General features: G+C 40.8%; 1 protein-coding gene across 1 annotated transcript; it reads right to left on the bottom strand.

Moving 5' to 3' along the window:
- Positions 1 to 226: 226 nt before the first annotated feature.
- Positions 227 to 11,719, bottom strand: LOC139218787 (kinesin-like protein KIF2A). Its single transcript, XM_070850472.1, has 21 exons — positions 11,650 to 11,719; positions 10,698 to 10,792; positions 9,293 to 9,412; positions 9,120 to 9,174; positions 8,328 to 8,456; positions 6,706 to 6,806; positions 6,308 to 6,403; positions 5,372 to 5,426; positions 5,122 to 5,284; positions 4,364 to 4,454; positions 4,213 to 4,276; positions 4,035 to 4,126; positions 3,593 to 3,735; positions 3,301 to 3,505; positions 2,564 to 2,674; positions 2,413 to 2,480; positions 1,846 to 1,935; positions 1,299 to 1,443; positions 1,037 to 1,138; positions 744 to 879; positions 227 to 312 (listed from the first exon to the last, which is right to left on the bottom strand). Exons 1-21 carry the CDS (start codon positions 11,708 to 11,710, stop codon positions 227 to 229), a joined length of 2,208 nt encoding a protein of 735 aa, XP_070706573.1. The 5' UTR covers positions 11,711 to 11,719.
- Positions 11,720 to 13,676: the final 1,957 nt, after the last annotated feature.

The raw sequence follows: 13,676 nt of genomic DNA, 5'->3' as shown, positions 1-13,676 counted from the left end.
CAGTTCACAGGAGGATGGAGGAGCAGCGACGGGCTGCTCTTTGGTTTGATTACAGGTGGACGGATGGGGCGGTGCATGATGGGAAGCGATGGCGGCCTGTACAGCGGAGCAGCTGAGGGGAGACCAAACGCACAGAGACGGTAACGTCGTATAATCACAGCCGAGCTAAATCAGCTCTTTCGTCAACAGCGAGGAGTCGGTGAAATATCTTAGATTTGATGTGTGTCTATAGAGCACGAGGCCTCTTCGGGGTGATCTGTTGGCTCGCCTGCTCCTCTTCCTGCAGCGCCGAGCGGAAAGACTTGACTTTATCTGAAAGAGGAGTCACAGCAGGTAAATATACGCTTGTTTTATTTGGCTTTTCAGGTGTGAAATACTTGATGTGTTTCCATCCAAATGTGGCACAAAGAAAATAAGTTTATCCACTACTGTTGTGTGAAAGTCAAGTGAAACATTTACAAAAATCCAATTTGTGTATATGTTTAAAATGACTTCTCATGACCTATAAATGTGACATGGCAAGCAAAAAAATGTTAGATCCACTTGATCAGGCTGCTTTTCACCTCTAAACCCTGTACAATTACAACTTTAAGAATAGAATATTTTTATTCTCCTTACATTTTAAAGTACAATATTTAGTAATGTTAAATATGACAAAATAATGTAGAGTGAGTATTTGTATATACTTTATTCTTTCATGGTTTATTGAACTGATTGTTTGGTTTTTTTTTGTGTTGCTTTACCTCTCAGCTCAGTCAGGATGTCGATCTTCTGATCCAGGATCTGCTCCAGCTGAGTAGCGAAGGACTCGACGTCATAGTCCACCTCCTCCGTCATTTCCAAAAGCACCTTCTCATCTTCCAGCCAGCGGATCGACTCCTGTGAGGACAAAGTTCAACACCATGTGTCAAGTCTTAAACCTGCAGCCTCTCTAATATCCAGCTGGTGGTGAGTTCTTGAAGAGATGTGTCTTTCAGCATAATTGATTTAAATTTTCCACTTTTTAGTGTGTGAGGTGAGAAAGGCTCCACTGTACCTGGAAGACAGCCCTGTGGTCCTCCAGAACCTGCTCCTCCATCTCCACCAGCTGAGAGACTGCTTCATGGAAGGTGAAGAGCTGTGGAGAAACTTCCTCCTCCTACAGAGACACCAGGAGCAGCTGTTAACACCTGTTTGTATGTAGTTTGTGTAATAAAAGCTTTAAACTATTTTTGAGATTTGTTTTATTTAATTTTGGAAGAAGAAGAACCACCACAGGTCATGAAGTGTTAATAAGGGCAGAAGACTTGTTGCCTTACATTCTGTTCACACAGCAGCTTCAGGTCGTCCCTCTGTGGAGAGCTCCCGACTCCCCACTGAGCCTCCAGCACCTCCAGCTGGTTGACGTGTCCTCCCTGATGGCCGTCCAACGCCGCTGCAGGGTCCACGGTGAGCTCCTTCACCCTGAAACACAGCAGTGTGGCTAATGAGGTCTCTGACCAGACATACTGGTGGAAGTGCTTAGCATGCCAGAACAACAGCAAACAGACTGCATGCAGGGAAGTGGAGCCTGGAAAAATAAAAGCATTAACAAATAATGGATGGTGAAGAAAACTGTTTGTGTGAAATCAACACAGAAAGGCAGAAGTTATCCCCTCTAATAAACCTCCTAGACTCATCATTCAGCTCATTTTTTTTAGAGCTGCGTACTCCAGTTTTAATCAGCTTAATCAACAATAAGAAACTTAAACTAGAGCTTTAAGGGATTGGGGGTAACTTCTAAGTGGGTAGGAAGCAACAAAAAGTGGTTGTCAATGGTTGATGTCAGATGATACAGTGGAGAGACGTAATATAAAGTGATCGTACTCGTAAGTAGGGGAGAGCTCAGAGCGACCCCCTCCGCCCCCGCTCTGGGAGAAGGGGATGTCTGAGGGACTTATCCCAAACTCCTTTACTCTGGATACATGGCAGGAGAGAGAGAGAGAGAGAGGACGACACGTAACCACAGGAGAAGGAAGGCAAACGGGGAAATCATTAACGTCACTGAGGTGTACTTCATTATCTGTGAGTTAGAACAAGGTAAAGCTGCATTAATCAATGTTCCTTTTAGCTGTTCATTAGCTACAGCTCATATAATCTGCCTCTGATGGTGTTAGATTATTTTAACCAGTGATGGTCGACTATAAATAAGAAGCTGCCACATCTGTTCTCTATCATTGTGGAGCAACTGAACATTTGATACTTGTGCTGTCTGGATACACAAAGAAAAGCTCTGACATTAATTTAACTTATTTTTTAAAGCAGAATTCTCAAAACTCTCCCTGAAGCAATAAAGCACGTCTCATAAAACAGCCATGTGAAGAAAGATTTGGGGGTTTGGATAGTTAACCATGAGTTTTGCACTGAAAATCAGGAGAGGTGAGTCTGTTTTACCTGTTGGCGTATCTCAGCGTGTTCAGGGTGTTTTCACATGACGCCATTCCAGGGGAGATGGTAGCGATCTGTTGCAGGGGAGCATTACAGAGTCAGATCTGGATCGTATCATTGTATCAGTGGTGTGCACACAGCTCTGCTCCGGTCTCACCATGCATGTTCTGGAGTTCTCTCCAATGAACGAGTCCCTCAGCACTTGGGTTAACTTGCTGGCTCTAAACGGGGTGTGAGGTTTGTTCCTGCCCAGCGCTCGGATACACTCCTGCAGGAAGACAGAGACAACAGGTTTTATATTCTGCATTTAAATTGATTAGAGAGAAAAACAGACAATATTCTCTGGTTGCAGCTCCACAAATGTGAGGATTTGCTGCTTTTCTCCATTTTACATTTAAATGAAACTACATATTTCAAGGTTTTGGGAAGCTGGTCGGACTAAACAAGCTACCTGAAGACGTCACCGTGGGCGGTTGGGCTGTACTTACATTTTATTTATCAAATGATGAGTCCAACAACACAGGAGTTGCTGGTCAACTTTCTGTGACTTCAGTGTTTTAAAACATCGAGGTAACACAATAAGACAAACAAAGTACCACATCAGCTACTCCCACATACTGCAGCGTTAAAGGGCTGTTTTTGTTAATGGAGTCTGGTGACTGAAGACAGCACAGATGGATGTAAAGGGCTGTCTGATGACATGAAGCAGTGAAAACACTGTGAATATAGCCAACATTTAAACTCATACTTAGCGTCTGTGTCAGGACTCCTGTCTGCTTCTACCATCTACTGAAGGTAATACACAACCCCACTTCAAATAATCCAACCTATCCCTTTAAGTGATGTCTTTAATCTGATTTCCTCTCTGACTGACTGAGGAGGGCCTTTACTGACCTTTAGTGCCAGCAGGCTCTTGTTGATCTCAGCTCCTTCCAGGCGAGTCTGGCGGTCGGCGCTGGATGTGTCGGCCCCTCGCTCGTTCCCCGCCAGGTCGATGAGGGAGAACTTTCCGTGCATCTTCCCCCGCCGGCGCAGGATGATCTGGAACACGGCGTGGCTCCGAGAGGAGTGAGCATTCGCCGAGGTCTGCCCAGAAGTCCTGAAGAAGACAAAGGGACAGAGAGAAAATGAATAAAACTTTATGCTTATTCTGGAGTTTCCTGGAGAATTAATTCATGCTCCTCACCTGCAGCTGTTTCCCACTTCGATGAGTTTGAGGACGTCCTCTGTGCATTTCACCTCCCTCTCCTGCAGCCCCACCACCTGCACCTGCTGCTTCCCGTCCTCCAGGACCCGTAACTTGGCTTTGCGGTTTAGCAGGTCAAACACCTTTAAACACAAACAAACTTCTGTAATGTTTCCAAAACATCTAAATCCACCGCTACCAATCACAAGCTGGAGTAAACACACAGGGTTTCACAACAGAAAGATGAACCAGGACTGAAAACTACAAAAAGTAGAAATGGTGACGTGTGTTACTTTTCCTGATAGAGATAAAGGAAAAAATCTAACACGCAGGAAAAACTTTTGTATGTGCATAAGGAAATATTTGAGATAGTCTCTTGTGCAGCTGCAGCCAGTGAAGACATGATAAAATAAGTATAATAAAAAAAAAATAAGACACTTGCCTTCCCGCTGTAAATCTCAAAAAATGTGGCAAAGATTTGGAGATCCAACTTCTTGTAATTTGGCTTCTTTATCATGAGAAAAACATCTCTGGCTGCACGAGGAAACAGAGAGAAAAAGAGGCTTTAATTTGGTCGAATGAACCAGCAGTGAGGACAGAGAACTGTGGGAGAGACCGACCTGACAGTGCGTAGATCCCTTTGGAGCAGTCCTGGTTCTTTCCTGAAAAGTCCCCTCCCATCGTCTAAAGAGGAGATCTGGAGTTACAGCAGGAAGCAGAAACTGGGAACAAAAACTCCTCTCAAGTTAAAAAGTGTGTGTTTTCACTCACGTGTGTTTTCCCACTTCCGGTTTGTCCGTAAGCGAAGCAGGTCGCCATCCCCCTCTCAAAGATGGTCTCCACCAGCGGCTGAGCCGTGAACCTGTTAGGAAAATATAGAGCGCCAGAGTGTTTAATATTAAATCAATACATCAATAATCACATGAATTACATGTGGAAAACATGTCAATGAAATTATTAAAAGGTAAAAACTCATTATTATAAAATGTTGTTTCACCCCATTTATTTTTTATTTTTATAGGAGCATTTTTCATTCAAAAGTACTAAAATAAATACTAATAAATAATTTTTTGTACTATTTCTTATATTTTCTTTTTTACATTAAAATATACAATTAACAAAACTTAAATCAAGTTTAAAAAAGATTGTAACAAATTTCAAAATGCTTTTACATTTTCTTTATTATATTTCCAATTAACATAAACAATGAATAACTATATCAGTACAAAAATACATAAGACATAAAATATAAATTAAAGAAATACATAAAAAATGTAATACATTGCTTTTAAAAAAAAAAAAAAAATCACAATGTGTTGTCACCTCATTTTCAAATCTTACTAATTATTTTACTTAATTATGCCTTTGTTTTTTTATGGATCTAAAGGGTAATTCCAGTATTTTTTAACCCTGTGACAATTTTTTTTTCTAAACCTTCCAACCCTTTTCGTACCCACCACTCATTTAGACGCCATGTAAACATGTAAAAATAAGTTTGGGGTTCCACAGAAATACAAACACCTGGTTACCTGTAAACCATTTCATTGGTGGAGTTCTCATCGAAAGCGTAGTCGAATCGGAAAGTTTGGTTCTCCAGGTAGCGGGTCAGGTCGACTTTCTGCTTGGGCTCATGGACCATTACCACGTCCTTACTGGGAATGGTGATCACATCCAAATCCTTCACCGACAACTCTGAAAGATGAAAAGACACAATAAGTCGCATGAAAATGAGCTTTGCTCTGTCTGAACACACCTAAAAAGGTAAAAAGGGCTGCTTACCTTTTTTATTGAGGGGACGTGCACGCACACACACACATATCCTGTGCTCCTCGATCTGAAACATCAACAGTTACACTGTATGAGCTGCATATATTGATTATACTCTTGTATGAGACACTGTAAAGAACCTCTGCTTAGAAATTCAATTGATATTTTTAAACCTGAGCCCCATTTCTTCATATTTTGGGTTCAAAAGTGCCAGATTTGGTCCAATAGATCGTTTGACTCGCAGCCATGAAACAGGCTGTGATGGCTGTAATGTTAATCCTTTGGAACAACTGCACCTGATCACAGTAGGTCCACTAAAAGTGCTTGTTTTAGCCACTGACAGGCTCAGATTGTTGTGTCTGACAACATTACAGAAAGGATTCCTACAGAGATATCACTCTCTTCAAAGCCACCAGACTCCATTCACAAAAACAATCATTTTACCTTGCAGAATACAAGAGTCGCTGGTCCACTGCTCTTCCAGTAGGTTTGTTTTTGTGTGTTGTTGTGTGACTCTGGTGTTTTAGTTTGGATGCAACAAAATATTTGTGTGACACAAAACTACACAAACTAACTAATCCGTCCAGGCAGCACTCCTGTTTTCTGCTGAGTAAAATTACAGTTTCTGTCAATGGAGTCTGGTGGCAGAGCAAAGCCACCAGACTACAACTACAACATCACAACTTTTAGTTCCCCTCAAGCAGCTTTAAGGTTGGAGGAATCAGTGAGTGAAATATTCAAACCCCTGTGTTTTTTAGCTATGAAATTAGTTATACATAAAGTTCTGTGACTTTGAACAATGTTTGGCTTCATGACTCGTGACATTTAAGATGTAAAAGTGTAACTGGAGATGCTCATTAAATGACAGTTTTGCTCTTATTGTCTGTGTCACACAAGTATTTAAGTACTTTACACTGAATCAGAAATCACAGCTCAAACCAGACTCACCAGATCATTACTGGTTAAAGGCCTGTAGTCCAGACTGGCTCTGAAGTCTCTGATCATACACATGATTTCATAGTTTGGTAAATTGACATCCACCTCCTGCAAAAAGAATAGAAAACAAGAGTGTTAACATCAGCTTAAGTGTATGCTGTCTATTTTCATTGAAGCAAGCAAAGAGAAAACGACTTCAGTTCAACATTAGAAAAGGGCTGTCTGACGGTAAGCAGCTTTTTTTAGGTGGCAGTGCATTACTGAAGAGTCTGTGGGACACTACACTGACTACTGGTATATACCTCATATAACCTCACTTTAAAAAATCCAAACTATCCCTTTAAGTTGTGCTTGTGTGAGCATTAATTTAAGACATTACAAATAAAACGAAGCCACTCGTTGTCACTCACTTGTGCCCTTTTCTCTCTGAGCTCTTGCTGCTGAAGTCGCCTCTTCTCTCGTTTCTCCTGCAGTTTCTCCACCTCCTTCACACAGTTGGATTTCCTCCGTGCTGGAAAGGAAAAAGCAAAAATAATCAAAATAATCACAATTAACTTCCACAATCATTTGAGGATAAGACCATTCGTTCCTACTGAAGACATACATGTTCAAAGACGACACACTAATATACTTTTAATTCAACAAAAGGGCGAAATTATCTCCTAAAACAGCTTTTACAAAATTTTTAGAAAACACAAACAGGAAGAAGTAGTGGATCTTTTGGGGACTATTTTCAGCGGCGGATGAATCCACACTTGGTGCTCTATTGACTATTTGGAAGCAGGACAGTGTGTGTGAGTCAAAATAAACTACAGTGTTTATTTTTATATCAAAATGACGCCCTACCAGCGATTAAACTACCAAACAGCAGAATCAACATTTGCTCCACTGAAACCAGCTAAAACATTCAAATGCTTCTTATACTAAAATGAATCAGAGGTAAAAAACAGAACTTTTACTTTCGATACTTTGAGTACATTTAGCTGATAATGCTTATTTAATTACTCACATTTAAGTTAACCAGACTGCTAACTACAGGACTCAACATATTTAAGACAGTGACATTATTTGGATGTAACAAAGTGTTCCCTATCCTTGAGGACACAGTGGCCGGGTTTCCATCCAAATGTTTGGCAAATCTGGACCAAATTTCGAGAAAATTGGCAAAAGAAAATAGTTGTTTTCATCCACTACTGTTACGAGATCATCAGTTGAGTCAGAGCGCCAGTTTAGCCTCAAATGATGAAAAACAATGTAGAGACTTCTATGGAAATATGACATTTGTTTTTGAAGGTTACAGTCGAGACGTTGTTGTGTGTTTCCATTTTCCCAGTTAGCTCATCAGCTCCTTTTTAAAAAGGGTAAAACCACCTTTTTTTGGAAAATGATGTTTCCATCACACTTTGCTGATGATATTTCAAAATGCACAAAAAAACACGTTGATTCAACCACTGCTAACGTTAGCTTGTACAATAAATGAGTTTAACTTGCATGTTATTGTAGTATTTAACAATATTTCGTGACACATGTAGAGAGCAGAACAGCAACACGGGAGGGTAGCTGCTATCGTATTACTACTTCTATTTAAGTCAAGTCTTTTTCCACTGGTTTTAATAGTTCTTAGACAACAATGGAGCTCTGTGGCACAGAGGAATAAGAAAAGATATCAGGCTTTGGATACATTTTTTAAGGACACATTCATCGCTGGTTTTGGTCTTTTTAACCTCCAGACTTGTCCCTCCAAGTGATTCTGCAGCTTTCCAAATACACATTTCCACAGAAGCTTATATATTTATGCTGATTCCAACAGCCACAGCTGAAAACCTAAAACAAGCGCTGTAGTATGAGTGGTAGTGCAGAGGCCGAGCCAGCGAGTGACTGTGAAAGAGCCTTTGACGCTCTCACAGCTGTGTGGGAGCATGACTTCAGTGGGTCTGGCCTCAACAACACTCACATAAAACTACAAAGTACAACAGATCTGAGGCGTGAGGACTTGGACGTGCGTGACGCGGACGCTGAGGCTGTGTGTTACCGTTCTGCTGCTGTAACAGGGACTGGTTGAGTGCAGGCTGGGCGGCGATGGCAGGCGGCGGCAGCTCTGCAGCCTGGCTGTGCTGGCTGTGCTGGCTGGGACGGGCCCGGGTGGTTCCCACTGCTGCAGCTGAAGAGCACACAGTCCCACATATTCATCCACTTCATGCTTACAAGTGTACATGTTTCCACTTATACTGGTGTGTACGCATGCAGATGATTTTTGGTTTATTTAGAGCTGAAACAGAAGGTCAGCTAATCCATTAATGTATATAATTCTATAAATCTGCAGTGTGTAACTATAGAGAGGGTTTGCCATCATTTTACTTTTTAAAAAATTTGGCTAATTTGTTCACTCTTAAGCTAATCAAACAAAACCAACAAACCGATCAATGCAGCAGTAGACCAGCAACTCCCATGTTCTGCAAGGCACAATTACTGTTTTAGTGAATGTAGTCTGGTGTGTGTGTGCAGAGAGCGATATAACGGCTGTTTGTGGTTAAACCAAAAGGATCTTCCAGGTCTCTCTCTGTAGGGATCCTTTCCATGATGCTGTCACACACTTAGAATAACACTCTGAGCCTGTCAGTGGATCAAACAAGCACTTTTAGTGCACCTCCTTTGATCATATGTGCCCTATAAGCTGATCAATGCCTTTTCCTCTGTTTGTAACATTTGTATCTGTGTGTGTGTTACATGTACCAGACAAGAACCTGATAGTGTGTCTGCCCTCAGGTGAAGATGTGATAAAAAAATAAACAAATAAACATAAAAGTATGATTTAATATCACACCTCTGTTCTCCCGTGGAGCGTTCTCAGCCTTGGGTATTGCTGTAATCCGCTTTGTCTGAAAATAAAATCAAAAACAGATAGCAACATAAAGACACTGTTGAAGAAAGCAATTAATGCAGACATCAATAACTAAACACCAATCACTAGCTGATAGGAACTGGTGAGGAGCACACCTTGGGGAGTTTGCTGGTTTTGGCGACACTAGAGGGAGGAAGAGGAGCTTCTGGACTCTGTGGTATCTCCTCATCAGGAGCAACATCTGGATTCAGAGCAAAGACGCTCTCCAGATCGATCTGAGGCAGACATAAGACAGAGATTGTTATTATCATCGTTATCTAATCATATAATCTCAGTATGGAGGGCTGAAGTGAGACCAGAACTTCCTGGTTCTGTTCCAGGAGGAGGAAAACCTCATTCAAAATCCTATTAACATTTTTAACGATTCTAATAATTTACAATCCAGACCTGGACGAGAGCCCAGGTATGTCATGTGACGTCTTTTAGTAACCTTTAGCAAACACCATTTCCCATAAGCCCTTGATGTTTGAGAGGACTGAATGCTGTAGAAGTTTAGAGATCACAACTAGAAATGTGGAAAAACTACATTTTATTAGAGAACTTTGGTGAGTTTTATGGATATGAATGAACCCAATTTACGATGTAGTTTTTTCATGGGAGTTGTAGTTTTCTTCTGCGCTCACAAAGCAACCATTTCACTTCGTTAAAATCAGAAAAACTATTTGATATTTTTGCCCATTGGTCAGTGAATCAGATTAGTCGATCACGGTCTTAAATTCTTGCCATGACTTGACCGACAGACTGCACGCTGGTCCCTGATCAATCGTTAGCTTGGCGTCTTTCGTGCCCTGCATGACGTCACCAAACCTACCAGTCATTTTGAGCCCCAAACATGTAGAAATAGGAGCCAGCTCGAAGCTCATATCCTTAAATAAGACTTAAACCTCACTGTACTAATGTGTTTGAATGCAAGTTAATTAAACTGTGTCTTGGTGCCACACGACATAGTGAACCGACAGGAGGACATTTTAAAATGTCCCATATTACGCAAATTGTCCTTTTTTTATGTCTTTTTAACATAAATGAGTCCCTGCTGTGCCAACAGACGGCCGAACTATCAGAAAAGTTTGTCCTCGTTCCTTTTCTCCTCCATCTTTCAGCAAATATGAGTGATAGATAGATTTGGCTCCCTTTATGACGCCATAAGAGGATCTCTTGAACACGTGACCTCCTCTAGTCTGTCACCTCGCTGCCCATCATTGCCCTTTCCTGACTAACGCCAGCTCCGGGTAACGTGAAGATGTTGAAAGACGAGAGCGAAGCACGTAGGTTGATCTGTTTTTCTAAAACTGAGCATTCAGGCAGAGGCTGAAAACAGCTGCAGCAGCCATGAGAAAAATAATGCATCTTTTTGCACATTTCACCATGTAAACCTGCTCCAGTAAGACCTCGAAATACAAGTATGAGCCTGAGAGTGAGCAGAATACAACAAGGATTTGTTTAGAGGAGACAAATGAGCACATTCATGTCCATGATACAGTACGTCAGTGGCAGCAATACCTCTTTCCCTTTGGTGTCTCCATTCTCGATCCACTCCACTGTCACACTGTCATTGTCCTCATGCAGTGATGTGACCATCGCCTGGTGTATTCGTCCTGCAGAGAGAGGATGCACAGACATGCTAGGCCCGCTGTAGAGTCAACGCCTATGGGATATATAGGCTGCTTTATCAAATGAGCCACGAAGCACGCACGTATCTAGCCGAGAGCAGCGTTTTCATACCAATGCACACAGGAAATACACCAGATATTAACATTAATTTGGAAATAAGGAGATGCTGATGGGTGTGGCTCATGATGGATGATGAGACTTTCTCCTGCCACACATAACTTAAAGAGCTGCATCTTTCGGCTGGTAACTGGGCTCTCGTCAGGCAGCCTGAGCAGAGATATACACGCATTTATATGGAGGGGAAAATGAGTTTTAACGCCGGCTGTGGGATGCAGGCAGAGGGGAGAGGCCCCCCCATGCGTGCAGCCATCCATCAGAGGCCACTGCTGGATGATGCAGTGCAGGTTTGGTGCAGTTGGCAGTGAGCACTGGAGGGTTTCTGCCATGATGCAGGCAGAAGGAGGACAGGGCAGGGGAGAGGACAGCAGGTGTCGTTTTATTAGCCGGACAGCCGCACAGGTGGACGGACCCGCCCGCCTGTCTGTCTGTCTATCTGTCTGTCTGTCTTCCAGCCGGACCGCCCGGCGTGTGCCTCCATGACTGACAGTCGACAGCAGCGTGACAGAAAACACCATTTCTCCCGGTTTTAGCCCTCTAACAATTCACTCGCCGCGTTTTCCGGCGCGACATGCAGGTGAAATCGGTGATGTAGCAGGTTGCTAGCTAGCACCAGCACCCCGCTGCGGTGACGTTAGCTCCTCTCATCCGGACCCGCCGGATGGGGAGCGGGGTCTAGCGTTCCTGTCCGTGTCGGTGTGTGTGTGTGGAGCCTGCTACGTACCGTCGCTCCGTTTTATCTCCACGTAAATCCCCACGAAGATCTTCCCGAAAATACCGGCCATCTCTCCTCCTCGTGTGTGTGTGTGTGTGTGTGTATGTGTGTGTGTATGTGTGTGTATGTGTGTGTGCTGCAGCAGACGGAGGTCACTAACGGTCAGCCACACGAGAGCAGGGCGGCGGTGCGCATGCGCCGAGGGAGGCTGTGATGAGGAGCATCATGTCGGATGTTATTTATTTTATTTGATTTATTTTTAGCTATTTATTTATTTTTATTTTGTTTTTGTTAAATTAACTGGTTGGAGTGTTTCTACGGTTTTCTTCTTCTTCCAAAATAATTATATATTATCATTTATTTTATTGATTTTTTTTTTTGTTAAACGAGCACTCCTCTTTATTTTTTATAAAATCTTTATTTTTTTTTTTTATCCTCTTTTAAATTAACTGGTAGAAGTGAATTCCTCTTCTTAAGAAGCCTTTATTTTTATTTTTAACTGATTTTTTTCTTCGAATGATTGTACAGTTTTCTTCTTCCTCTGGATAATGATAATAAAATAAATGATCTTTTATTGATTTGTTTGTTTGTTTGTTAAATTAACTGGTTGGAGTGTTTTTCAATTGTCAATTATTTGTTTTTAGTTATTTGGGACTATTTTTTCTTTTCTTGTTGAATGAACTGGTACAACTGATTGTTTGTACACTCCTCTACTTAAAGACTATTATTTATTTTTAACTATATTAAATGAACCAACTGATTATTTGTACATTTGTTTCAAAAAAAAGTGTTTATGTATTTTTTACTCATGTTTTTTTCTTTTCTTGTTAAATTACCTGGTATGACTCATACTGACTGCTACTTTTAACTATTTTCTTCTTTTTTTTTGTTAAATGAACTGGTAGGACTTATTCACCTCTCGTGTCTCCCCTTAAAAACAATTATATTTTGTCTTTAAATGATGAATAAATAGGCTATTTTTCCATTTTCTTGACTTTAATGTTAAATTAAAGCAGCATCATTAAGATCAACAGCAGGCTCAACGGAGCTGCTGTTATTAAATGTTCATTTTTAAATCATAATTTGCACATAAATAGTCAGATTATATTCACACAGTGTAGAGAAATATGAGCTAAAGGGTCGTAACTTCCTCCCATTGAACACAGAGTGGCAGCAGAGGTCTGTTACAGCACCAGCGAACAATAGAGTGAATCACACACAGTCTGGGTCACTGAGTGCTTTGTGCTGTTCTGTCAGTTTTCTATTGTAATTTATTGCCATTTATTTTCTGACTTCTGGAGTATTTGTGTCAACCACAGTTATTACAGTTTAAATTAGATGTGGAAAAAAAAAACTTAGTTAACTGACATAACAATAAATACTAGGAACTGAAACGATATTCACTATATATATATATATATATATATATATATATATATATGCACTCACAAAACTAACTAAGAGTGAATTAAAATATGCAGCAAATGTCTTTAGTCTTAATCTAATTCAGTCAAATTAGTTGACACAACCAGCCTGAGGAGGTGCTCTGTTAATTGAGATTGGGATATCTAAATGGCTGGGAGTCAATCACCTTTATGAAGTGTTGTGTTTGTATTTTATTACCAATTCTGAACTACTTAAATCTGCCCCTGACAAATACCCTTCATATTATGATAAAAAGAACTAAAACCAATATTGAAACTATTAAAAACTAAATTAAACAGCTTTAGACAATAAAAACCTAAACTGAAACCAGCAAATCCACTCTGGAAAGTACCCGACACTAAACTGAACTGAAAACAAAAACCAAAACCGACATGAAATTAAAAGCAAATGAAAATACAAAACAATAAGACCCATTTTATGTTTTCAATTATGAGAAAATTAAAATCCTCCCTTAAGACAAAAAGGGGAAATAAGGACAAGCAAACAAATAATGTTATGATGTTATTTAATGGCCACAGTTTGGTTAGGTTTAGGCACCAAAACGGCTTGGTTAGGTTTAGGGAAAAGATTCAAATCAGTACATTATTTAC

This window comes from Pempheris klunzingeri, chromosome 19 (genome assembly GCF_042242105.1).
Source record: "Pempheris klunzingeri isolate RE-2024b chromosome 19, fPemKlu1.hap1, whole genome shotgun sequence".
NCBI lineage: Eukaryota > Metazoa > Chordata > Actinopteri > Acropomatiformes > Pempheridae > Pempheris > Pempheris klunzingeri.
This window is presented reverse-complemented; position numbering and strand designations above follow the sequence as displayed.